Genomic DNA, 27965 nt, shown 5'->3' with positions numbered 1-27965 from the left:
AGTCACCGAGTGCAGTGGTTTAAGTATTTCCCATCAGGTCCAATCAGGGGCAAGCATACATCCTGACATATTTCCTGCCTGAGAACCTCCTGCCCACGTGTGATCAAGCACATCTGGTGCAGATGGGTCAAACAAACTTGTTTAGGGAGTGAAAACATGTGGCTAAACAATAGCCTCCAGCATTTCTAGAACTGTCTATCCTAAGACAAGGGGCTTGCAGATCAGAGGCATTTTCGTTTCATGGATCTCTAAGCATAATAATTAAAACTTAAAATGTAACTTTGGCTCTCACAGTATCTGATGGAGTTACAGGTGGTTGTGAACCACCGTGCTGGTAATGGGAATCGAACCTGGGTCCTCTGCAAGAGCAACAAGTGCTGGTAACTGCTGAGAACGGAATCTAAGTGTTGTTTGCACACGGAGTGATAAGGATGTTCATACACAGCTGGAGGTTAGACAGTTTGGAAAAGTGTGGCAGAACCCAACGAAACTGGTCTCACATACTGTTTGACTCAGCATTCCCCTCCTGGGTACACACTCAACATAAACGTGCGGGTATGTTCACCAGCAGGCATTTTCACAAGGAGTGGCACAAATCAGGCCCAAGAGTGGTAACAGCCATTCCTGCTCCTAACTTAAAAATACACAGTGCTTATCAACAGCTTATTGATGTGATAAGCTATGTTGGTATGATTATAAATAGGAAGAACATTCATAAGAATGTTGATGGCAAAGAGTCAGATTTCTTTTCAAACTTTTACTGTGCAATTAGTTACCATAAAGTATGAAATGGGCCGACTGTCCCGTTAGCCACGGAAAGCCACTGAAGAAGGGTAGCTCCCGTGGATGTTGATAAGGCTGACTGACCGGGGTCCTAACACATCTGGATTGTGCTTTTCTCTATATGTCTATTACAGTTCATGGTTTGCTTTGGTTTGTTTTCTGAGATTTTGCAAATGTAGCCCAGGCTGACCTCAAACTGAAGATCCTCCCGAATGCTAAAAATGATACATTGTAACAGAAAGCAGGAAAAGGCTGGTTTTTAAGTTTTAAATCACCCACGATGCAGAAACAACTGCTCTCAATACTTTCGAGTTATTTCCTTCCCTTCTGAAGCAGGCTCACTTGGTCTACCCTAGCCTTACCCCAGATTTTATTTACCCATAGAAAAGAATCTACTGGGTCAAGGGCATTATTTAAGATCTGTGTTCATTCTTCATTTCCCTCTAGAAATGGTGCACCAATTCACAAACTAAGCGGCATGGTGTGAGGGCTCCGTGTGGCTCAGCCCAGGCCTGAATGGCTTATTGCTCGTGATCATTTTAACGCGTCACGGCTTAAAAGGGGACTAAGGATCCTGGCATTCCCAGCACCACTAGGTCAAGGTCGGCTGCAAGCCCCATTGCCCCGGCTCGCCTCTCCAAAGGGAAGCCTCGGCAAGGTCGCGGAGCGCGCCGGGCAGCCCCAGCCCCAGGGCCCTAGCGCCTGGCCCAGCCCCGTTGCCCGGGGAACCGCAGCACGCCGCTGCGCCCGCCGATTTGCGGGTGTGTGAGTGGCGAGGCCGGGCAGCCCAGGCATGGAGCTACCGGACCCCGTTCGTCAACGCCTGGGCAACTTCAGCCTCACGGTGTTTGGCGACTCCAGCCGCACCGGGCCCGAGTCCAGCGAGGCCGCGGGTGAGTGGCGAGGGCGCAGGCCCACGCGGGGGTGCGGCTCGCGGGCGGCCGCACGGGCCGTGCCCGGGTGAAACATGGCGGCTTCGGCTTCCGCCGTGGCACTTTTCCCTGCACCGGAGGCTGCTGCGGCCGACCCGGGTGCCCGCAGGCCTCAGCCGCGGCAGCTGCTGCACCCGGTGTCCCTGTCGCCGAGGGGATTGGGACAGAGAGCAGGAACGCCTTCTTCCCCGCACGGCCCGCCCTGCGCTCCTCCACGCAGCCCGGCCGGCCTTCCGGCCCGGGTGAGGGGAGAGCGGCCGCGCCCTCCACTCCCACCCCGGGAAAGGCGGGCTGGGTGCAGACCCTCCCGGCCGGGAGGCACGTTCCTCGCCAGCCGCCTTCCAGCCGGGCACAGGGGAGGAAAGGGGGTGGTTTTTTCATTGAACGAACCTTGTTAACCCACTGTCCACGCGGCTGCCAGACTGGCACGGCCTTCCCCTGCCTGCTCCTCCTTCCCCTCCATGGAACTGAACTACCACGGAACCATGACCACAGCATTGTCACCAATGAACTCAGGGGAGCAGAAGTCCTTTCTCCTGCTTGGTTGTGGCTATTTTTTAACAAGGGAAAGTTGAAAAGCAAAGCCACTGCCCACCCTTGCATTTTGTCACCTTGGTCATTTGCCCGATTTAGCCTATGTGGAGAAAAACCTGAAACATTAGATTGTCCTGTTTCTGATTCCAAGAGTGAGCCTTTCCGTGCACTAGAATCTGATAATTCGAGGTCTCTGGGAACAGGGCAGTTACTGAAAAAGTATTTGTTCTGTCGTCCTGGAGGCTGCAGAGCCTCGACAGCCTCAGATCGTAGTGATTCTATGGATGCCAACTGAACTACCTACGGGCACTGGAACTGGAAATTCATATGGTTTTCATGTGTCACAGAAATATTTTTTCCCAACCACTCAAACGTGAGAAAAGCTGTTTAAGTTCACTGTCTCTGCCAAGACAGGTAACTATTGGTCAGTAAAAGTTGCCTGTCCAATTATATAATGCTTTAATTTTATCTCATTACAGAACTCAACTCGAACTTTTGTAAAATTTAATGAATTCACATTTTGCACCTCATTTATATTTTGGCCTGATTTTTCAGTTTCATAAGTTGAATTGTTGAAGTATGGACATGACACCACATAAAATAAAGCCCAGGCATGCTAAGAAGTCACTCTGCCCAAGATATATCCCCATAGCTTTTAAAACAACAACAACGAAATGTATTTTGTTACAGTGCAATCAGGAAGTGCCTGGCTGTCCTGAAACTGGCTACGGAGTCCAGACTGTCTTTGAACTTGAAATACTCCTGCCTCGGTCTCGCTGCAAAATGTTGACTACTTTCTGCTCTGAAGGTTCTGAAACTGTCAGCTTAACCAGTGTATAATTATTTTCCTGCCTTTCTAGTGAGTCTGACTTTAGACAGACTGTAACAAGTTTTTATCCTCTAACCTCACCTCCACCTCACCTCACCTCACAACACCTCACCTCCACAACACCTCACCTCACAACACCTCACATCCACCTTACCTCATAATCACACCGTACATCCACATCACCTCACCTCCACAACACCTCACATCACATCCACCTCACCTCACAACACCTCACCTCCACAACACCTCACCTCACAACACCTCACCTCCACAACACCTCACATCCACAATCTCCAGAATTAACAGATTTTAAAAATTCATTCTTATAATAGGAATTATTTAAAAAATTAAGGCAATCCAAAACAGACCACAATAGTCAGGCATGCTCTTAAAACTTAAAGGAAACTTGTTGTGGAATAGAATATTTAACTATGTAAAGATGTGTTGCATTTGTTTCACCTTGCCTGCCTAAGGCACCTGATGGGTCTAATAAAAAGCTGAATGGCCAATAGCTAGGCAGTAAAGGGATAGGTGGGACTGGTGGATAGAGAGAATAAGTAGGAGGAAGAATCTAGGCTCAAGAGAGGAGAAGGAGGGGAGAACGAGGGAGAAGGAAAGGGAGACACCAGGTACCAGCAGGCAGGCAGCCGCCAGCCAGGCAGATGTGGAGGAAGCAGGAAAGTAGGACATACAGAATGAAAGAAAGGTAAAGAGCCCGAGGCAAAACACAGATGAAGAGAAACAGGTTAAAATAAGTTACAAGAGCTAGTGGGACAAGCTTAAACTAAGGCCAAGCACTCATAACTAATAATAAGTCTCCATGTCATGATTTGGGGGCTGGTGGTCCAAGAAACTCTGCTACAGAAACTTTCACCTCTAGAGGCCATGCTTGTCTCAAAAGCATTAGATGTCAATTAAAAAAAAAAACAACTATGCAGATAAAGAGAAAAAAATGTTACAAAGTAATTTATGTTAGTATCTTTCTAAATTCTTTCATTTAGAAAAGCCAATTTAAAATGAGAATGTAGTTAAATTTATAATGTATTTTTAGGGCTCAATTTTTAAAATTAAATTCTTGTTGAGGGACCTTTTCTCTTACACCAAAGCAAAAGATATTGGGTAATCAGTCTGATAAACGGAACTTGTGTGTCACAAATGGGTATATGTATGACAGTGTGCATTTGAAAATGTGTTCTTTCTGCTAATGCAGGCTTGGTATTCACAGTGTATAAAGCAAGACTCTAAATAGGAAATGTACGTGTAAATCTGTGCTTACACTGAGACTGTGTGATTACAAGAAAAGGAAGTGGCACTGTTTGTGAGTACCCATAAGTGTGACAGGCACACTAGTAAGAGTGAAATGACTTCACAAGCAGCCTGTGAGTGGTCTCCATGTTGTCATTCCAGAGATGATTAAAGGAATGCTCAGAAAGGTGTGATAGTGCATCCCAACTCTGGCACCTGATTCCCTTGGCTTCTGTCTTCACTGGGGCTTCTGTTGTTGTGAAGAGACACCATGACCACAGCAACTCTTAAAACGAAAACGTTTAACTGGGGCTCAGTTCAGAGGCTTAGTCCATTATCATCATGTCAGAAAGCATGGCGGCACACAGGTGCTGTAGAGGCAGCTGATGGTTCCACATCTGGATCTGTGGGCAGCAGGAAGAGAGTGACACTGGGCCTGCCTGAGCACTTGGAACCACAGAGCCCAACCCCAGTGCCGCACTTCCTCCAACAAGGCCATGGCCTATGGAGGCCATTTTCATTGTCATCACCACAGCTTCTAAGCCCATGGTCTCTTCAGTACATCATTCTGCATCTTAGATGAGAAGAATAGGATTCTTTGCCAGCACTTTTTATTTTTTATTTTGAGTGTATGAATGTGTACTACACGCATGCCTGGTGCCCACCCAGGTCAGAAGAGAGCAGCAGATCTCCTGGAATTGGAGTTGCAGATGGTTATGAGCCACTGTGTAGGTGCTGGGAACTGAACCAAGTCTTCTGCAAAGACAACAAGTGCTCTTGGCCACTGAACCATCTCTCCAGCCCTAACAGCACTTCTTATACACAGTTTAGAGTGATAAATACCTGTTGGGTAAAGACTTCTACTGGACTGCAGCATGTAATCAAGGAAGGATTTGCAGGGAAATGGCACTAATTTAGCATTAAGGAATGTGCAGGATTTGGGTTTGCTGAAAAGGGGATGTCTTTATAATTTGAGATTAATTATTATATGAGAGCTAACCTATAAGAGATTCATTTTTATTCATTCATTTTATAGCTCTTTATAGAGACCCTACAAAGGCGGCAATAGAATTTCATATTCACATTGCTTTTTTGGACTTTAGTTTTTTCTGAGACAAAGTCAGATGTGTAGCTCTGACCGCCTCAAACTTGCTGTTCCCTGTCTGCGAGCGTTAAGGTGACAGGAATGCACTACCACACCAGCTGATAGTCCTTTGCTCTTTATTTTCCCCTTTCTTACTGTGTAGCCCAGGCTGGCCTCAAACTCAAGTGCCATGATTAAAGGCTTGTGCCACCATGTCCAGCTTGATAGTCCATATTTAATCCAAACCCCAGTCTGCAAACTGCCAGCAGACTGTAGAGGCAGATACTTGAAGGACATGAGACACACCTCAAGCAACTAGTGTCTGAGGTAAACGGTGTGCAGATGAACATACTGTTGGTGATTATAAGTAGGCCTAGAATGTGGAGTTTATTGAACCAGTGTCAATGCTCAGGAATATGAGGGCTTCTGGGGCATTGGCCAGGATTTAAACTGTGTTCCTTTTCTACCTCTTGCACAGATAATGAGATGGTCTCCAGCTTACCGTTGCAGATGTCACTGTATTTCAACTCGTACTTTTTCCCCCTGTGGTGGGTGAGCTGCATTGTGATGCTTCACCTGAAGGTAAGTCCACTTCACTGGCACTGCCGGGCCCTGACGTCCTCACAACCCTTTCTACCCCACCTCCACGTTACCCGAAGGAAGACTTTGCAAACATGTCCTGCCTTTTTGTTTTAGTATTCGGTCTTGCCGGATTACTACAAATTCATTGTGATCACTGTTATCGTCCTCATAACCTTGATGGAAGCGATCCGGCTGTACCTGGGCTGCATGGGGAACCTGCAGGAGAAGGTGGGTCCTGCCCTTCCTTAAGGCTGTGCTAGAGACAGCTAAGGTTTCGATACAACTAACGCAATGGCCGGGGTGCAAGTGGCCCCAGCCTGGGGCTAAGGATCAGCTCCAACTTGAAGTCTCCTGCCACTGTTGATCTTTTGAACTCTGCTTCCTTCATGGACTAGATGAGGAAAATAATCCTGACGAGTTCACTGAGAAGAAGTGCGGTGACTCCTATGAAGTATCTAAACACAATAAACTCTGAGCAGTTGGCAACGTTTCTCACTTCTTCTCAGTCTTGAAAATATTCAGTCAGTAGTAGAGAAGGAGAGTCAGCAAGAGTGGGAGAGAGACAAGGCGGGTAATGGGGTGAATATGATCCAAGTACATTCTGTACATGTATGCAGGGTTTCTTAATGGTAAATTAAATGTCTGTTTGGAACCTTAAGAAAAATTGTAAATTCATGTCTAATGCCAGGCCCATGTTTTCTGAATCATCACCCTGCCTGAGTATTTACAGTTACTAGAGTCTTTAGAAAATTCTGTGGTTTGCTAAGCCCTTCATTATAGGCCCCACCCAGCATGTCTTAATTGTTTTCTTGCCGTTTCTTAAGCCAGCCGTCCATACCAGGCTGATGTGTTGATCTCTAGTCAGGCTGGAGCTTCACGGGTGGGAGGCTCCCCTGTGCACACCCTCGAAGTCTCCCTTTCCAGCCCTTGGTCTCTGCACCTGTAAATGTTTCACTTCACTACTGACGAAGTGGGAGCTGTGTCACGTGAAAACGGCGTTCCCATCTAAGGACAAGGACTGTGCGCACTCCTGAATCACTCATGGGGCCCATACTGTAGGTTCTTTGTAGTGCTGAGCACCTGTCTGTATGTGTAACTAAAACAGAACTGTATTTTACTAATCTTATAACTCTTGACATCTTGTATCACTGCAGGTTCCTGAGCTGGCTGGCTTCTGGCTTTTGAGTCTTCTACTGCAGTTGCCGTTAATCCTTTTCTTGCTCCTTAATGAAGGCCTGAGGAATCTGCCCTTGGAAAAAGCAATACATACCATCTTCACTGTCTTCCTCACTTTCCAAGTCATCTCAGCGTTTCTGACCCTGAAGAAAATGGTCAATCAGCTGGCGGCCCGTTTCCACCTCCAGGACTTTGATCGTCTGTCTGCAAACAGTGCAGCCGTGAGGAGGAGGAGGCCGTGTACAGAAGAGCTCTGACCCAGTGCTGAGGAGTAGACGTCTGCAAGATAAGGTGGGAAGACTGAGAGAGTGACAGAACACCTGAGATCAGGCTGGGAAAGGGCACAGGTGTCCTGGGTTGTATCCTCCAGACCAGGCTGAGAAAGGGCACAGGTGTCCTGGGTTGTATCCTCCAGACCAGGCTGGGAAAGGGCACAGGTGTCCTGGGTTGTTGTATCCTCCAGATCAGGCCTGAGAAAGGGCACAGTTGTCCTGGGTTGTATCCTCCAGATCAGGCTGAGAAAGGGCACAGGTGTCCTGGGTTGTTGTATCCTCCAGACCAGGCTGAGAAAGGGCACAGGTGTCCTAGGTTGTATCCTCCAGATCAGGCCTGAAAAAGGGCATGAGTGATCTGGGTTGTATCCTCCAGATCAGGCTGAGAAAGGGCACAGGTGTCCTGGGTTGTATCCTCCAGCTCTAAAATTCCATGGAGGCAATACAAAGGCACACTGTGGTACATGGAGTCCAGCAGACACTAAATTTCTTATTTCTGATGTTGACTTTTCAGGAGTTTATTTGTAAGTCTATTGGTAGTTGTAATCTGCTTCCCTTTCTGTAATGTTTCTAGCTATAATCTGTAGCTAGAAATGAATGGAATTTCAGGAAAAATCAGTTTTTGGCCAATGGACTCTCACTGCATATATCAACACACTCCAGAACATGCCCACACCCAGGAGTAGTTGGCCAACACAAAACAAACTCAGTCGTTTTTCTGTGGACTTTTTGTTTCATTTTGCTTTTGTTTGGGCATTTTTTTTTCTTATTGTTAGGGGGCAGGAAGTTGGAGAGGAATTGGGAAAGAGGGAGAAAAACATGCAAAATGTATGGTACCAAGAAAAATTTAATAAAAAAAGAAATGTGTAACATCCCCTTTAAACGTTCGGTTATCTAATTGGCTCTTCTGGGTTTCTTGGAGCATATGGAAATGCTTGCTCACCAGCATGCTCATGCAGTAGATGGTGTTTTTAACCGAGACAACTTCTGGGTGTGCCAGTGGTCAATTCCAAATCTCTTCTCAGTTGCTGTTCTGAGGGGAGGGAGGTGGGTGCACTGTGGTGTTTACAGAGTTTATCCTGCGGTGAAGGAGGTGACATATTATGGTATTTAAGGAATATTTTGTCATAAAACCATGTTCAGTATTTGTGATGGAGGCACAGACTGGTTTTTTTTTACCATAAATCATAAGCTATTTATATTAAAATATCAGTAATGCATACTTGTCTTGTGTAGTTCTTTTGAACTAAGAAGTTTGTGGGAATTTTTTTAATCTCTCTTTTTGTTGTTATTGTTGTTGGGGTTTCTCTGTGTAGCCCTGGCTGTCCTGGAACTTGCTCTGTAGGCCAGGCTGGCCTCGAACTCAGAGTTCCACCAGCCTCTGCCTCCCAGGTGCTGACAGCAGAGGCCATGAGTTTGTTTTAACTGGAGTTGTAACGTGAGAGGCCTAGTATGCAGCAGGCAGTGGTGGGAACATGGACTTTGTGATCATTCATGTCTTAGTCATTCATATTTTCTGAAGAACGACTACATGCTATTAGATTCATATCTGAAGCCTGGTTTGGAAACCATGGTTTCCCACTTTTACACAGTGAGAGCTAAGATTGTGAGTTAGGACAGCCACACGGACTGCACTCATGATCCTATCATGTGCATGTTCCCTTGTGAGTAAAAGGAACCTACTTAAGGAAATTTGGTTAAAGACACAGTTTCTTGGGTATATCCATGTTGTGGGATGTCTTTCTGTATGTTGTGAATATATACTGTTCCCATTGGCTAGTAAATGAAGTGGCATTGGCCAATGGCAGGGCAGGATGGAGCCAGGCAGAAAATCCAAGAGAGATAGTGAGAGGAGAAAGGGGAGTTGGGGAGATGCCGAACTGCCGTCCAAGGAGCAACATGTAATGGGGCATAGGTAAAGCCACAGAACATGTGGCATTACATAGATAAGTAGAAATGGGTTGATTTAAGATGAAAGAGCTAGCTAGCAAGAAGCCTGCCACAGGCCATACAGTTGGTAATTAATATGAGCCTCCGAGTGATTATTTTATAAGCGGCTGCAGGACTGTGGGGCTGGACTGGAGGAACACAGGACCGTGGAGCCAGGTGGGACCAGAGAAACGTCCAACTTCATATCCATACATTATTTTTAAGTGTTTATTTGGATTATCTTAAGGGACAGAGTATTTTTTTCCTCAGGCTTTCTTCTTTCCTATAAAGAAATATGCCTTCATAGGTAATATATTTTACACACTACATTAAAAACTGTTCTTTTCCTTCATTTTTTTTTTTTTTTTTACTTTGTATCCTTGGCTGGAGCTCCCTATGTAGACCAGGCTGGCCTCATAGAGAGCCACCTACCTGTAGGTGTGCACCACCACACTGGTCTCCAGTTTTCTGTAACTTCAATTCATGCTCATAGAATTTCCTTGATTATCCTTATTAATTCTTACATTGCTTACTTTTAAAAAAAAATGTCTGAACTTGCCATTAATGATTTTGCCTGACACACTTCCTCAAGTATGAGAATTTATGGACAAGATGGGTTCTCAGTCCTCAGGGTATGATCTGGGAGGTAAAACATTTGCACAACAACCCACAAAGTCGGAGGTGCAGCTTTATCAGGGAGGTGCGCTGAATCTTCGGTATCTCCCAGATGTCCTGGGCTTGCAGGGATCTCCACTCTGATCCAAGCACTTCGTACCTTCATCAGTCTCCTGAAGCATTCACCCTCCTTCACACCACAGGGAGGGATTAACGGTGACATCAGAGGCTCTGCACTCTCCCCTTGCCTTACTAGCTGCTGTGAAGAACTAACAAGCCAATCAGGGCTCTTACAATGTAGGGTGAGCATCATGGTTTACAGGGGAGCAATATCTCAAGGGACAGGCATCTGGAAAGTGCTGCAGAATGAGATGATACTTCACATTTGAATAGAGGGAATACTACATTCAGCAGTAAGAAATAGGTTAATAGGGCTACCTCAGCAGTTAAGAGCACTGGCTGCTCTTCCAGAGGGCTGGGTTCAATTCCCAGCACCCACATGGCAGCTTACACCCATCTGTAGCTCCAGTTCCAGGGCTTCTGACATCCTCACACAGACATACACACAGGCAAAACACCAATGCACATGAAACAGATATCTCGATAGAGGGAGCCATTATGGGGTTAGAGAGAAAACTGATGCTAGGAAAGTTTCCAGGAATCCACAAGAATGACCCTAACTTAGACTCCCAGCAATAGTGGAGAGGGTGCCTGAACTGGGCTTCCCCTGTAGTCAGATTGGTGAATACCCTAACTGTTATCATAGAGCCTTCATCCAGTAACTGATGGAAGCAGATGCAGAGATCCACAGCCGAGCACCAGGCCAAGCCCCGGAAGTCCAGTTGAAGAGAGGGAAGAGGGATTATATGAGCAAGGAGCATCAAGATCATGATGGGGAAATTTACTGATACAACTGAACCAAGCTCGTGGAAACTCGCAAACTCTAGACCGACAGCTGTGGAGCCTGCATGGGACCGGACTAGGCCCTCTGCATAATCGAGACAGTTGTGTAGTTTGGTCTGTTTGAGGGGCCCCTGGCAGTGGGGTCAGGATCTATCCCTGGTGCATTAGCTGGCTTTTTGGAGCCCATTCCCTGTGGTGGGATGCCTTGCTCAGCCTTGATGCAGCAGGGAGGGACTTGGTCCTGCTTCAACTGAATGTACCAGGCTTTGTTGAGTCCACATGGGAGGCCTTACCCTTTTGGAGGAGGGGATTGGGAGGGGGCGTGAATTGAGGGAAGAAGATGGAGAGGAAGGTAGTAGGAGAAGGGATGGGAGGGGGAACTGTGGTTAGTATGTAAAATTGAATAAAAAATTTTTTTAAAAAACCAATGCACATAAAATAATAATTATATATAAAAAAGAAATAGGTGAGTAATGACATTGTTGCATGACTTCAAGGCATTGAAATAGGCATTTAGAAGTTGCTTCTCCTAAAAAACATTGACTCCTTACTTGGGTCACAAGGCTAACAGCACAGAGATGTCATTGTCCTCAAGCTGTAGTCACCTTGGATTCCAGAAAGAACAAAACTCCACAGGACAGGCTCAGCTCTCCTACTATGAGGGCAGTTTACACACAGGGTGAGGCTGCTGAGCCAGGCCTGTTGACTGCTGGAGTCCAGGCTTTTGTGCTAAAAACTTTCATACCAACTTTAGCAAACCAACCAGGTAAAAAGAGGCCTTTGAGTAGTGGCTTCTAGTAGCAAGTTGGAGAATGGAGGAGAAGGATGGGACGGATGGTCCACATAGGGGAGGATGGGATGGATGGTCCCACATAGGGGGAGGATGGGATGGATGGTCCCACATAGTGGGAGGATGGGATGGATGAACCCACACAGGGGGGGAGGATGGGATGGATGGTCTCACATAGCTTCCAGAGACTCATCTTACATTTGATCAGGACCCAGCTGCTTCCACCACTATTTGGTGAGGCAGAAGTGTTCAGACTCTTCAGCTCTTGGAGTCTGGCCCCAGGTGAGTCCATTCCACTCAACTGCCATGGGCCATGCCTCTTCCTTGTTAGCTTTGAGGCTCTTCTGAGCTGTTTGGGGTCTTTTTTTTTAACTAATTCACATTTCTGAGATTTGTCTGGCAATATGTCTGGGTTCTTTATCTTTCAGGCTCTTTTGAGTCTTTTGAGCCATTTTAGATGACTACTAGTTCTCTGACAGATCTTGTCTTGGGGGCCCATTTGAGCCAATCAGGGATTCTGATAAATTGTTTGGGCATTTGACATTTTTCCAACAGGTCTTGTATTGGGGGATTCTTTTGAGGAAATCTGGGTTCACCTGAGCTTTTGGGAGATCAACCAGTGTGACAAGGTGTTGTAGAATATTATTTTAACTATGTAAAGATGTATTACATTTGTTTGTGCAGCAGAATATTACTTTTTACTGTGTAAAGGTGTGTTACTTTTGTTTATGTTGCATTTGTTTATTATGAAAAGACGTGTTGCATTTCTTCCACCTTGCCTGCCTAAGGCATCTGATTGGTCTAATAAAGAGCTGAATGTCCAATAGCTAGGCAGAGAAAGGATAGGCAGGGCTAGCAGACAGGGAGAATAAATAGGAGGAGGAATCTAGGCTTGAAAAGAAGGAAGAACAAGAGGGAGGAGGAGAAGAGAAGGAGGGACACACCCAGGGCACGAAGCCAGACGGCCACCAGCCAGCAAAGATGAGAGGCAGTGAAAGTAAGATACACAGAAGTAAGAACGGTGATAAGGCCCGAGGCAAAAGGTAGACAAAAAGAAACAGGTTACATTAAAAGAGCTAGCCAGAAACATGCCTAAGCTAGGCTGAGCATTCAAAACTAATAATAAGTCTCTGTGTCTTGATTTGGGAGCTGGTTGGTGGCCCAAAAGAAAAAGCCTGGTACATTTGGGCACCCATTGTGGGACCTGTATTCCCATGTAGGGTCTGAGAAAGCTGAAGAGAGAAAGACAGACAGACAGACAAGAGAGAGCTCCTTTAAGAAACTCTGCCATTCAGTAGAGCACTTGAACAGTCTTTTTCATACTAGGTAGAAATAAAAAGCTAAGTAAAAATTCCTGCCACAATGTGGCACTGGCATCCCAGACAACAGGAAGCAGTCTAGAGAACACAACATCCACATTCCCAAGAGGTGGGGTGGATTAGTTTGGTCATTTGGTGGGTTATGGATGTTTATCATCATTTAGTGGGGATATAGGAATATAGGACAGACAGACAACTATTAACTTCAAATATCTTACATTGGTATGGACTTTGGTATATTGATACAAATTTAAAGTTAACCTTTTATACTGTATTGTATGTTTCTACTCTTATTTAAGGGGTTATGCTTATGCAGCTCATTTAAAAATGTAATGTAGAATTAAACACAAGTTAGTAGTTATCTATAATAATCAAACTTGTAGTCATCATGTTAGGTATGTTTTCAAGGTTAAACAGATATATTTTAGATAGATAAATGATCTTCAAACACTTCAAAGACCTACAGAATATGGCATTTAAAATGTTTTGTTAACCTAAGGTTTTTCATGACAATGAGACACATCTGCTTCTGACAGCACTGATCTACTTCAGAAAGGATGATGGGCATCAAAGAAACTCCATATGGAGTTTGCTTTCATTGTGGCAAGGTTAGCCACTGGACAAAGAAACTGTTTTTGCCTTGACTGCTGACAGTATGGTATACAAACAGGACAAGCAGGACACAAAGGAAAAAGACTGTCAAACTTCCTCAAAACAAAGCAGGACAGTCCTTCAAAATTCTTGCTTCATAGAAAAGTCTGCCAGATATTCTAAGCCTATAGGCCAAAGATTGGATGCCACAATATTGCAGAGGAACTTTGGGTGACTGTCCAGGCAGCCAGATGTCTGTCATTTCTATAGTTTGGAAGTAGCTTGCACTGTACTTCCTGTTTACTCAGTTAACATTATATCCTTCTGGGGTCTTTGATGGAGTTGAAGACTACCAGATAGTTATAGTTAATAGTTTTCCTTAGTTATGATAGAAGATAAATTAGGTACAGAGCTTTGGACTCATCAAAATAGAATAGATAATAGAGTGATTTCTCTAAATTTACCAAATGCAAAGGGACTGGATATTGTAAATGTAATCCTTACTTGATAACTGTTCTTATTGTATGTAGTCTTACTATGTTAAAGTTAAAACCTTTCTTTTTAGACCAAAAGGGAGAAATGTTGTAGAATATTATTTTAACTATGTAAAAATGTGTTACATTTGTTTTGCTGCAGAATATCACTTTAACTATGTAAAGGTGTGTTGCTTTTGTTTATGCTGCATTTGTCTCACCTTGCTTGCCTAAGGCGTCTGATTGGTCTAATAAAGAGCTGAACAGCCAATAGCTAGGCAGAGAAAGGATAGGCAGGGCTAGCAGACAGGGAGGATAAATAGGAGGAGGAATCTAGGCTCAAAGAAGAAGAAAGGGAGGAATGAGAGAAGGAGAAGGAGGAGGAGGAGAGAACAAGGGAGACACCTGGGGCCAGAAGCCAGGCAGACACCAGCCAGTAGACATGAGAAGCAGTGAAAGTAAGATATACAGAAGGAAGAAAGGGAGAAGGCTCTGAGGCAAAACACAGACAAAGAGAAACAGGTTAAGTTATAAGAGCTAGTCAGAAAAGAGCTAAGCTAGCCTGAGCATTCAAAACTAATAAGTCCCTGTGTCATGATTTGGGAGCTGGTTGGTGGTCCAAGAGAAAAAGCCTGGTGCAACAAGGAGACTCAAATTCTTTAATTTGTGTTGGTAACTAGGTAAGGGATATAAGGTATCATACAGAAAAGGGTGTCTAGGAGATGTCTGCTCTAATTTGTGTAAGCATGTGAAAAACTGTATGATCTTGATGCACCTAAGAATTATTACTAGTCTTTTACAGACTCATGATTTATCTAAGTGTGCATTCTAAATCAAAATAATTGTTTGATGTGTCCGTGATGGTTGGCTAAAAGAGGCAGAAAAATCTGAAAGGCTGTAGCATCAATTCCAAACATAGACTTAGCTGCATGAGGTGGCCTCTGATCAATGAGGAAAGTGCTCTTTCTGGTCCTCTCTGGATGACTCAGGGTAGTTACTAGGGTCTTAATGAGGTGTCATGGTTGGATGACCCCATGACATTCAGAAGTCACCTAAGAAACCACGTAAGAAGATCACATCCTGCTCCTGAACTGGTGGAACCTCTAATAGCCCACCCAAGAGGTCCACATAAGGATTGGTCACCTCACACACTGAGCTACCCCATATGCCTCGGAGTGGGGCTCCCTAAGACATAAGAGGAGCTATTGGTCCCATGGTGACACTCGAAGAAGAGATCTAACCCCAAAACACTTCTCCAGCCTTGGCTCTTGTTCCAGCCACCTGAGGTTAAGACCACAAGGCCGAACGGAACCTGCATGCAGAACTTCTGAAAATAACTGAGTAGCTTCATTTTTACATGTTCTAAAAAGTTTTGTGGTAAAACTGCTATTTTTGACATGTTTAACTTGAAACCTATACAAATGTGAGCATTTGGGGGACATTTTTGGGTTTGAAGTTTTTAGTCCCTCTGTCCTTTCTCTTTATCCCCTCTCAGCGGCTTCCTTCTTCTTTATCATTTATGTTTTGTTTTTCTGTATGTATGGGAGGGACGCACATGCACATGTGTGATGAGGCCTGAGGTCAACACCAGGTCTCCTCCCCTGATCGCTCTCCATGACTACTTTTGGAGACAGGCTCTCCCTGAACCTGCAGCTCTCCCATTTGTCCAGTCTGGCTGGCCAGTGAGCCTCAGGAATCCAGCCGACTCCACCAAACCTCAAGGCCAGGGCTACAGGCTCTCAACGCCATGTCTGGCTTTCTGTGTGGATTCTGGGGATCTGAATTCGGGTCTGGCAAGCCTGGACACAGCAAGTCCCAGGCTAGCCAGAGCTACAACAGCAACACAAATTTTAAGCTACGTTAGTTAATAAGGAAAATTATGAGAAAAGGGGGTATTTTATTAAAAAGTACTTTTGTCTAAAAACATTTTGTCAAACAGTGTGTCAAATGTAAATCTATGCTAGAGATGACTGCCCTGGCACAAAATTGGAATTTAGTTCTCTGTGATTAAAGCAGCCAGGCTGGGCATGGTGGTGTACACCTTTAATCCTAGCACTTGGGAGGCAGAGGCAGGCCAATCTAGCTCTATGAGTTTGAGACCAGCCTGGTCTCCACAAAGCAGCAAGTTCTTCCTCCAAATCCCGGTCTACTCTAAGTAACATTTAAAAGAGACCTGGATAAATGGACAAGGATTTTATCTTATTAACGTGGTTTCTCCTGCTGCCTGCTGATTTTCTCAGGCATTCAGCTGCTGAGGAAATTTAGTCCTGGTTCACTTATGTATCTATTTATGTTGAAGCTTTATGAAATAACCACTTTATAAACAAGTATTAAGGTGATTCCAGCACATTTCATAGCCTATGTATCTGTGACCAGAAATGTGTCGAGGTGTGAGCCTGTTCCTTAGCCCAATGTCATGACGAAGTTCACGGTTAAATGCCTGTGAGTGTAGCACATGCAAAGTGGACAATAAGTGCCAGCTTTTACACCACGTGCATTACATCTGGATTTTCAACATTTGAAATCTTGTGAAGAATCTTGTGATATATTTGAAATGCAATTGTACATCCACAAATGAGCAGTGACCTGGTCACTAGTATTGTTACCTGATTTTTTTTTTAGCTAGTGCTGTAGACCAAACATTCTACCAAGCCAAATATTCTGTTTTGTTTCAAAAGCAGAAGTTGAGTTAATGCATAAAGGACTTCTGTATAGGTGGAACATTAACTGTTGTGTACTCATTTATATCTTGAATATTCATGTTCCTCGAGTATTCAAGCCTGCTAAAATGCAAAACTAGAAAAACACTTCACCAAGCTGCTGTTCTCCAAAACTGGAGTTGTTAGTGGTCCTAATGTTTCCCAGGCTTGTGTTCACATGGTCTTAATTATAACATAATTTTCATCTTACACAAAGATAAGTAGACATGCCCAGACAGCAGACCTCTAAACAGTGCCTCAGTGATAGTTAACAGGTATTAGCACTGCTCACCTAGGGAGTGTATGTAAAAACTATACCCTGCTTTAGTTAGAAAACATTTCCACTTATTTTTAAAAGACAAAATTAAATGGGAATTTGTATATAAATAAAACATTATTAACAAATTACTTCATCCTTTAAAGTGAAACAAAAATTGTTATCTGAAAAGAAAATTACTACAGGTTGATGATCCTGACATTATGTTGTCGATTGTAATAATTATCTGAAAATGCCCTGTGAAATGAAAATGATTAGACTGTTTGTCAATTGCCAAATTTTCTTCAAGTTTTTAACCACAGCTATTCTGAGTCTTTTGTCACCCACAGCTCTTGGATCCTTCTATGAAGCATTTATAATCATTTCCATGGAAAGTGGCTCTTCTAAGTACTTCTCTTCTTAAAACTGCTTTTTCTTCCAATGTTCTTACCAATTGTGTTTTATAGTTTCCTGGCAGAATTTAGCAGCTTGTCTGTTAACATTCTATGGAAAGTGCAACTTCTAACAATGTTTTGGGGATGATAGGTATCTTAGTTACTGTTCTATTGCTATGGAGAGACACCATGACCAAGACAATACCTATAAAAGAAAGCATGTAATAGGGGGCTTGCTTACAGTTTCAGGGTTAGTCCATGTTCATCATGGTGGGAAGCAGACAGGTATGGTGTTGAGCAGTAGCTGAGAGCTTTACATCCTGATCTACAGGTAGCAGGCAGACAGACAAAGAGAGGTGGGAGAGAGGGGGGGGGGACTGAGAGAGAGAGAGAGAGAGAGAGAGAGAGAGAGAGAGAGAGAGAGAGACTTGGCCTAGCATGGGCTTTTGAAACCTCGAAGCCCACCCCTAGTGACACACCTATTCCAACAAAACCACACCTCCTAATCCTTCCCAAACAGTTCCACTAACTGGGTCCAAGCATCCAAATATTTGAGCCATTGAAAACCATTCTCATTCAAACCAGCACACTAAGACAGCGTTAGACATAGGAATGGCCTCCAGGTAAGTTTAACCTAAGCCATCCCCTCTGCTCATCTTAGTTGCTCAAATTTGGTCAAAAAGGGTTTAACAGCACTGACCTCTGTCATCTGTTACTTCCCCTGACGTGGAGTCAGATCAGCCCAACTGGGACAGATTTCATCCCAGGAATAAAGAGCAGTCAAAACCAAACCACAACATGTTCGTGTGTCTTCAGAGGCAGAGGGGGAAATTGTCAGGATCCAGAGGGAGTCACACTGGCTAGTGGCACACACTTGTAGTCTCAGCATGTGGAAGCTGAATCGGAAGACTGATGAGATTAAGGCTGACCTGAACAACATGTGAAACTCTGTCTTAAAACCAACAATAAAAAAATAGAGTCGCTCCCCAAACATTTTTCTCTTATATTGAAACATACACCATGGCACACACACCCTCTACTCCCCACTGCACTGAATCAGAAAAACTACAAAGCCAATCGACCAACACCCTAATTCTATCAAAGCTGAGGAATGTTCAGACACACTAGAGGACTTAGAAGATGTTTTGGTTTAAAAAGTACTGACTCCTAAACTGAGTACAGGACAGTCCCAAATAATCAACTCAGAGGCTGAATATGAATTATAAATGCTCAGCTGATAGCTCAGGCTTGTTATAGCTAACTCTTATACCTAAATTAATCCATAATTCTTATCTATGTCTAGCCATGTGGCTTGGTACCTTTTTTCAGTACCACATTCTCATCTTGCTTCTCTGCATTTACCGGAGACCCTCTGACTGCCCTTCCTCTTCCCAGAATTCTCCTAGTATGGCTCTCACACTCAATCACTTCCTGCCCAGCTAGCAGCCAAACAGCTTTTTATTAGCCAGTGAGAGTAATACAAATTCATAGTGTAGAAAAGGATTTTTCCAGACCTTTTTGTCTAAATTAAAAAGAAAGATTTTAACTTTGACATAATAAAATTGTATACAATAAAAACAGTTACTAAGTAAGAAAGTTACAATAGCTAGTCTATTTATATTTGACAAAATTAGAGAAAATTTTTTATAATCTACCTTATCTTGGTGAGTCTAAAGTTTCACATCTAATTTACCTCTTCATCATAACTAAGAAAACCTACAATTATAACTATCTAGTCTTCAACTCCACCAAAGACCCCAGAATATTACCTGAGTAAGTAGGAAGTGCATAGCAAGCAACTTCCAAAATTAAGAGAAATGACAGAGACAGCTAGCTGCCTGGACAGTCACCTAATGTTTCTCTGCATCATTGGGGCATCCAATTTTGTCCTACAGGCCTAGCATATCTGACAGATTTTCTTGTGAAGCAGGAAATTTTGAAGAACTGTCCAACTTTGTCTTGGCAAATTTTGGCAGTCACCTTTCTTGTGCCCTTCTGGTCCAGTTTGGATAGTAACTGTCAGCAATTGAGGCAAGAGCAGTTTCTTGCCCTAGTGTCTAGCTTATGTCACAAAGAAAGCAAACTCCATATGGAGTTTCTCACTGCCTACCATCTTATCTGAAGTAGATTGGTGCTGTCAGGAGCAGACATGTCTCACTATCATGAAAAGTCTTATTTATTAAACACAATAAATTCCATATTCTGTAGGTCTTTGAAGTGTTTGAATACCATCTATCTATCTAAATATATCTGTGCATGACCTTGAAAAATATACCTAACATGACTACAAGTTTGACTATTATAGATGACTGATTATTAGTCTGTATTTCTTAATTATACATTATATTTTTAAATGAGATGCATAACACAATATCCCAAACAAGGGTAGAAATATGCATAAAGTATAACAAAATTAACTTTAAATTTGTATCAATAAACCAAAATCCATACCAATATAAAATATTTACTATTAACAGTTGTTTTTTGGATTAAAGTAGATTCAATAATCTACTCTTTTATCCTATCATTTCTATATCCCCCTTTTCTTTTCAGAACAAGATCCCTGAATCTAGTCTCCTTTGTTTAGCTTTTTGTCTTGACCATTATCCATAACAACTTGTAACCAAACCCCCTAAATGATGACAAACATTTACAATTTATTTTTGGGAATGTGGGTGTAGCTCTGTAGACTACTTCCTGCTGATTGGGGGCACTGATAATCTTTGAGGGACCCTGAGAAAGTTCAGGATTGTGGTCAAGAACTGACTGGAGAATTCTGTGAGGCTGGATCATCTCAGCCAGAAGCCTTGAAGCTGTTCTGGATGCAGAACTCAGAGGAAATTGCAACAGAGGTGCTCTGAAATGTTGGATCATCTGGGCCATCTGTTCTCATTGGAGATTTTTCAGGGAGTCTTCCTTGATCAAATCTGATTTTTCTTAACACAGAATGAATCCAGAGCCTCCCATTTCCTGTGGAAATAAAAGCATAACCTCTTCTCCAAAGTAACATGTCTTTTGATTTGAATTTTGAAGTCAAGATAATTTTAAAATATATAGATTGGTATAATATAGTAGTTTTCATAATCCAAGGTCTCTTAGCAGCCAAAATTTTAAAGACAACACAATAACATACATAATCCAGACTGTGTATTTTCCATCTTTATGTGGTTTATTATATTTTTATTACTCTATTTCTTTTTAAAGGACTTTCTCTACCCTTTTTCTTTTTCCTCCCAAGCCTATGTATATTTTTAAACACACTCTAATCTGCTTAGAGGTTTTGTTTTGTTTTGTTTTGTTTTGTTTTGTTTTGTTTTTTTGTCTGAGTTCATCTTTATTGTGTACCCTCAATCTTTCTTGACCACGTTAGTCTTTAAACTGCTAAGCAGCGTGGCTAGGACCAAAGCAGCAGCTTTGGCAGCTGGCTCTGCCCCACTTGGCTTCCTGAGAGCCTAGCTTCATGGTTGAAGGACCAGTGAGAATCACACTTACTGCCCCAACTCTGGAAAGCTGTTGGGTCTACGCTGCCACTAAGCAGCATGTAGCCTGATGCTCATAAACCCCATTCAAGTGCTCCTTAGCAGGACCTCCCAAAAGAGCTGCCAGTGCTGCCAGCACAAACCAGGAAGCCACATCTTAAAGGAGCCATGCTAGGGGAAGAGAGATGGCTCAGTGGTTAAGAGAAATGACTAATGTTCCAGAGGACCCAGGTCCAATTCCCAGGCTGTCCAGTGTCTGATCACACCAGGATTAAAGGGTGGGGGGAAGGATTCATGCTTCTGCTCACTGCCAGCAAACACAGCCCAGTGGAGAAAAGAGAGTTACCAAGAAGTTGTGCTTGACTCCATTTTTTGTGTGTCTAGAACCCTTTTTTAAGCTTTGTCAGGTTTTATGTGGAAATTTCAGCCACATGTTGGAACACCGTATGTAGACAGACATTTTCTGTTCCAACCACCTGATCCCAAATAACTGACTCAGAGCCTGAATATGAATTATAAATGCTCAGCCAACAGTTCAGGCTTGTTACTAGCTAACTCTTACACTTAAATTAACCAATAATTCTTATCTATGCTTAGCCACATGGCTTGAGGCTTGTTATCTCATTTTTTTTTTACACATTCTGCTTGCTTGGTGGCTGGCTAGCATCTCTCCTGACTCTGCCCTTCTTCGTTCCAATATCCTCTGTGTCTGGCTGTCCTACCTATACTTCCTGCTTGGCTACCAGCCTGTCACCTTTTTATTAACTAATCAGCTTTTTACTAGCCAATGAGAGTAATACATATTCATAGTGTACAAAAAGATTGTTCCACAGCACACAAAGACATAAAGATAAATCACCTTGGAGTCACCTTGAAGTCCAAAAGCCAAACCTCACAGGATGGATTCTTATCTCTCACCATAAGGACAATTATCCACAACACGAGGCTGCACTCTGGAGCAAAAGGAATCATCTTGTGGCAAGCAAATGGGCTCCCTTGAGGATGACACGTTAGTAGATTAACACCTCATGTACCTACCAGACACAGTGGCACACACCTTTAATCCTACCCAGGAGGCAAAGGCAGGCAGATCTCTATGAGTTCAAGCCCAGCTTGGACTATATATCATGTCCCAGAGCTACACAGTGATACCCTGTCTCAAAACAAACAACAACACAACAAAAGCTATGTATGGACGACCTTGCAGGTCTGGGGCTGAGACGGTGATGGGAGGGACCACACTCTCACCAGGGCTGCTTAACTGTGCATACCTTTTGCCATCTGTTTAAACCCCAAACTCACGTCAGTACCTCAAAGATGAGCTGGATCCCCATTATCTCTTCCTCTTCCCAATGTGGTTGCATTGACTAAATGTCTTCTCTCTGCTTCTGTAGTGATCTCCTCAGTAGGTATGTTGGGACAGGTAGCCAAGTCTAGACCATTAGGACTCCTGGAATCCTGCTTTTTGTCCTAAAAACCACTAGACACAGTTCAGTGAAACTGGTAGAAAAAGAAGAAATGTCACAGAATAAAGTAGAGACGCTTGGAAAGTGCTAGTAAAATAAAGTTGAAGATAAAGTAGCACACATTGTGAGGACTTTTATGCCGTGTGTGTGTGTGTGTGTGTGTGTGTGTGTGTGTGTGTGTGTGTGTGATGCTAAGAAGTAGAGCTAGCCTGTGCTACCCTGCATTCAGATAAAGCAATTTCCTGATGTGAACCACATCACCAACCCTTAGTGATTTGAAGCAGGGGCTCACTAGCTCAGGCCTAGAACTTAATATGCCCCCTAGATTGGTCTCAAATTCTCCACATTCCTCCAAGTACCAGGATTGTAGCCATGCAGCACCATCCTGCCCTAACTACAATTTTTATTTATTTTTTTAAAGATTTATTTATTAACTTTAGCTGTTGTGTATGAGTATGAAGCCCCTTGTATGCAAGTGTACCACATGCATGTAGCAACCACTGTATGAGTACTAGGAATCAAACCCTGATCCGAGAAGAGCAGCACACAGTACATGTTTGAAACCTCTGAGTCATCCCTGCAGGTCCACAACTAAAGTTTTTAAAAACAATGTGTTGTTCTAAAATACATATTGGAAGATTTCCCTTCTTTGGGGGTAAAGTGATTTTTCTCTGACCGTAACATGATCATGCCATCATGGAGCAGAAGTCTACAGAGGCCTGCTCAGAGTCCTGGCTATGAAATAGGCAAAACAATATGGAGACAGCTACATCTGTGGCAATGGTAATGGGCTGTTAACGCTCCCTCCAGGATTCCAGCTGTTACCCTTTCCTGTCCCCCAGCTGTAGAGGTCTTGGGGGAAGTGCTAGGACACATGGAAGGCCAAAGTTAACTGAAGGCAGGACCCTATGATACAGCTTTGATGAGACCAGATACACACACACACACACACACACACACACACACACACTACACACACGTTGGTATAAATTACCCCTCACCCATGCTCCTGTACATAAGCCCAGTAAACTCACTGGTTCACCAAGGTGGACTTGGATGGAAAGGCTTCTTTGGTTTACCACAGGTGCCCTGTCTGGGTTGAATGGACATTTGTTCATATCTCCCCGGGAAAAATAATACCCTAATTTATCCTTTCAGAGAGGATGACAATCAGAACCAAAACAGCACAGTGCATTATTGTCCCCTCCCTGTTACTACATTTAAACAGAACTCTATCTGAAACAGTCTTATGTAAGTTGTATTTGACATAGTCCACTGTCATGAGAACACTATGTCAGAAATGTAAACCTTCTTGTGTTGTTCTGCAAGGTCAGAATTCACTGAATAACAATAAATTCATTGCTTCAGCAGCAGCTATTTGCCCTCTACTCCTACTTTCCTTGATGGATGACCCAAGACACACCAACGCAAACACAGGTTCTTTCGTTACAATCTCAATTACCACAGAAACTCTCAGATCACATGTCACATAGTAAACACATCTATGCACGTCTATACTGTAGGTCACTAAATGCCTGTAAGGGTAAAGCAGCCATAGCAGAGGTTTGGAGGTTTCAGGAAATCCCAAGAAGCTGATAATCAAGTAAATAGAGTCCCTATGGATAAAATAATGAACAGAAGCCAGAGAGCTCTCAGCGGCTGAAAATCAGGCCGCTGATGGTCGTGGGTTTGAGAGCAAAGCCCCGGGTTTGAGTCCCGCTGTAGAAGCAGGGCGTAAGGACTAGCTCTGGATGAAGGAACGGGAAGATGGATGCATGATGAATCCCGACGGGCAAACAGGACAGGCACACAATAGTTGACAACAGACGATTCTGCATCAGGAAATGAGCTGAAACCCCCGGGGACACCTGGGAGTCCTCTGCCTATCAGACCTTGACATGTGCATCAGGTGATCAGATGATGGAGCGCCCCGAAGGGCCCATTGCCATTGCAGTGGTCCCATTCTCCTCTATATGGTCCAGCTGAGGGAGTTGGACCCGTCCCTCAGTTTGGTATGTTTAATAAGTTCTTGGGCCTGGTTTTCTTAATATGACCTAAATACACTCCTTCCCCTAGTCTCAGTTCACCCCAAATACCTTAAGAAGAGGGCACCCTTCCTCCTCCCAGAGCAGGACATCTATCACTGTGTACTCATAGGTGGTGCCATCCATGTGTCCACCCAGGTGTAAAGTCAGCCTCCAGCCTTAAATGGATTCAAAAGCTGCTTGTAAAATGGAGTTTCTCAAGGCAAGGCACAGTCAAAAAAAAATTTTTTTTTACTCAATAGGAAGTAATTTAAGGAAGGGCACAGCCTAGTTTCCATCTTCTACTTAAATGATTCTTTATTTGAATCAGTTAAGATTATAAGTTTTAAAAACTTAAATAGAATCACAAGATTTTGAGAATAAAGAAAACTTTATCTATGCTTCTATCACCCTAAAAATAGCGAACATCGCCAAATGTCTTGTTTCCTTGAGTTTTTTGAATGCTATTTTAAAGCATAGTTGTGGGCAGGAGAGATGACTCAGTCGATAAAGGCACACACTGGCAAGGCTGATGACCTGACTTTGACCCCTCGGATCCACATCCTGTCCTCCCATACACATACATAAATTAGAATGTAGTTATAAAGAATAAGAGCTGGATATCCTGAAGACTGTCGTCCCCAGGACCTACATGGTGGAAGGAGAGAACTGACCCCTCCAAGGCATACTCTGACTTTGACACAAACAGAATTGGTGCATATATGAACACAGAGAGAGAGGGAGAGAGAGAGGGAGGGAGAGAGAGAGGGAGGGAGAGAGAGAGAGAGAGAGAGAGAGAGAGAGAGAGAGAGAGAGAAATAAATTCAATTTAAATTTATTTAATTAAAAAGAAGTGTAGTTGTGAAGCAGGCATGGCGGCATGTATTATAATCCCAGTACTTGGAAGGCTTAGGCAATAGGATATTGAGTACAGCCTGAGCTATATGGAGAGACCCCTCCCACCTCCAAAAAAACATGGTTTTTAAAACGTGGTGCATACTTTTAATCCCAGCACTCAGAAGGCAGATGCAGATGGGTCTCTGTGAGTTTCAGCCAGTCAGGGCTATGTAGTGAGACTGTCTCAAAATAAATAAATAGTGCTGGGCAGGGGTGGCACAGACAGAGGCAGGCGGATCGCTGTGAGTCCAAGGACAGCCTAGTCTACAGAGTGATTTCCAGGACAGCCAGGGCTACACAGTGAAACCCTGTCTCAAAAAAACAAATAAGTAAATAACAGAGAGAGAGAGAGAGAGAGAGAGAGAGAGAGAGAGAGAGAGAGAGAGAGCTAGGTTGTTACACACACCTGTAACCACAGCATTAGGGAGACAGATGTAGCAGGATTGAAAGTTTTAAGCCAGCCTGGGAGGAACTGTCTCAAAAACAAACAAACAAACAAACGTATCATTCAATAAATCAGAAATATGTAATCAGAAGCGCTTACAATCTTGCACCCTATTCTTTTGAAAACACAGGTAGAAACCTTATTACTAATAATTGTGTGAGCATCACCTTCAATGACTATACATTATTGCATCCAGTAAACGGATGCATTGATTTCATCTTCTTACTGTTGGACATTTATATTGTTTTTTTCTTTTGCTTATGTATCATAATGGGTATCTTGTCTACAAAGATTTTTACTTATCTTACATGGTCTTTGTCATTAATATCCCAGATTCTCAAAAGCAATATTATTTCATACAAAGTTATGCACATTTTAAAATGTCTTCTTTAATCAATTTGCTTGGTTGCCACATAAGTTTCATTTTGACATCTTCATACATTTATATTCTTAAACTTCGCTCACACTTGTCCCCTCAGTTATTCTCCCCATCTCGTCTCCTTCCCCATTGGTCCTTTTTCCCTGCCAAATAGTCCCCCTCAATTTCCATTTCTCACTCTCTCCATCTATATATCTATATATAGAGAGATGTATGTATATATACATATATGTTTGTTTGTTTAGATCAAACTGTCACATTGTTTCTCTCATATGTAGATAGTTAATTCTAGATCCATATATAAGAGAAAATGTGATAGTTTGCCTTAGATATAAATCATTAGCATTGTCAAATTACAATGTCCCCTTTCTATCATTCATCCACAATTCTAAAAAGAGTAAATGAAATTTTTGAAAACAGACTCAAGGGTTTTAGTTATCTGTTTATCTTTGTGTTGCTGAGTATCCACCACAGGAATACTGGGTCTCCAGGGGAGGTTAAAAAAGAAATCTAAAAGCTGAGAAAAGAAAAATGCAAAGAATTAAAAAAAAAAGGTTTTTTGAATTAAGGGAAAACTGATAAGGGACAGAAAAGGATTAGGCAAGCTGGTCACAGCAACAGTGAGATGTGACAATAAAAACTGGGTCATCGAGTTGGGACAGCCCTAGGACATAAAAGACTGAAATGAAGCAAAGATCTGGATTACTTGTTCTTGAATATTGAATTTTTTTCAGAAGCACAGAGCATGAAATATTATTGTGATAAGCCTAGATTGGAAACAGAGCCAAGAAAAAGAGGTCTTTAAGGGATTGTTTAAAATGCGCTGAAGGAATGATTTGGTTTGGTCTTAAACGGCTCAGAAAGTAAATTGACATAAAGCTTTTGCATAGAGGAATAGGCATGGAGGCAGAAAACAATGAGTGAACGAAGTGGTTCACACACACACACACACGCCCCCAGGGTTAGTTAGACTAACCAACAGTGCTCAGAGAAGAGCACTGCTGTTTGAGGAGCTCACTGAACCCTAACTTGTGATAGGTGTGAACCTCATTCTAGTTCTAAAAACTCTTATTTGGAGACTGTATGTCATAAAAACCAATTTTTTTTGGACACGGTAAAAATTATTTCAAAGCACCTCCAACTTTAAGTATTTTAGATACTCAGGCCCTAGAGTTTAAATACCAGTTAAATCACACAGTTTAAATCTTGGCACATAGATTTCCATTTTTCTGAAAATGAGGTTAGGCATCAGTGTGTGATTCTAAACAAATTCGGGAAAGGACAGAGCTCCTTGAGGAAGGACTAAACACCAGAGGATAGCGTGGAACACACATTCTGTGAAAAGCTAACGATGCCGGAAATTGTTCTTTACAACGTGCTCAATGTAAAGCAGGCCCACCCACAACTGAGTCCCCTTCTAAAGGGGCTTCTGAACTGCGACACACGGTCACAGTGTCTCAGCTGCCCTTCCTCACCATGTAGACACCTAAGCTAGCCCTCATAGACATTAAAAATGTAGACCTCTAAAAGCAGTACTCAGCCAAGAATGGCCTTGTCTTTAATTTTTCAGAATGCAATAGCCCTGCATTTGGCTAATAGGAGAGTGGAATTATCGATTGATCTTTAAAGGCTTTTTTTAGTTCCTGGTCTGGAGTTATTTATATTCTGATTGAAAGAGATCAGCTGCACTGTTCAATAGTGCAGCCTCAAAGAGAAGAATGCTTAGTATTCAAGTTGCATACACATTGGATAATTATTTCATAAGTGCTTGATTTATCAGTGCCTAAAAGTACCAAAATGCTCACAGGAATGGGTGTTTAGGTCATTAATGGTTTTTCTAAAAGGAACAAGAGCTTATTGTGCCAAAA

General features: G+C 43.0%; 1 protein-coding gene across 1 annotated transcript; it reads left to right on the top strand.

The window, feature by feature from the left end:
* Positions 1-1516: 1516 nt before the first annotated feature.
* Tmem17 (transmembrane protein 17) lies at positions 1517-8623 on the top strand. The gene is made up of 4 exons (XM_059274999.1): positions 1517-1676; positions 5886-5989; positions 6104-6217; positions 7144-8623. Exons 1-4 carry the CDS (start codon positions 1577-1579, stop codon positions 7420-7422), a joined length of 597 nt encoding a protein of 198 aa, XP_059130982.1. The 5' UTR covers positions 1517-1576; the 3' UTR covers positions 7423-8623.
* Positions 8624-27965: the final 19342 nt, after the last annotated feature.

Source organism: Peromyscus eremicus, chromosome 10 (genome assembly GCF_949786415.1).
Source record: "Peromyscus eremicus chromosome 10, PerEre_H2_v1, whole genome shotgun sequence".
Lineage (NCBI taxonomy): Eukaryota > Metazoa > Chordata > Mammalia > Rodentia > Cricetidae > Peromyscus > Peromyscus eremicus.
This window is presented reverse-complemented; position numbering and strand designations above follow the sequence as displayed.

What these genes read in the sequence shown, in the direction of transcription:
- Tmem17 (XM_059274999.1), top strand. Translation starts at nt 1,577, where the DNA reads ATGGAGCTACCGGACCCCGTTCGTCAACGCCTGGGCAACTTCAGCCTC. An exon ending in CGAGTCCAGCGAGGCCGCGG is followed by an intron (nt 1,677 to 5,885) that starts GTGAGTGGCGAG and finishes CCTCTTGCACAG; the next exon opens with ATAATGAGATGGTCTCCAGC. An exon ending in TGGGGAACCTGCAGGAGAAG is followed by an intron (nt 6,218 to 7,143) that starts GTGGGTCCTGCC and finishes GTATCACTGCAG; the next exon opens with GTTCCTGAGCTGGCTGGCTT.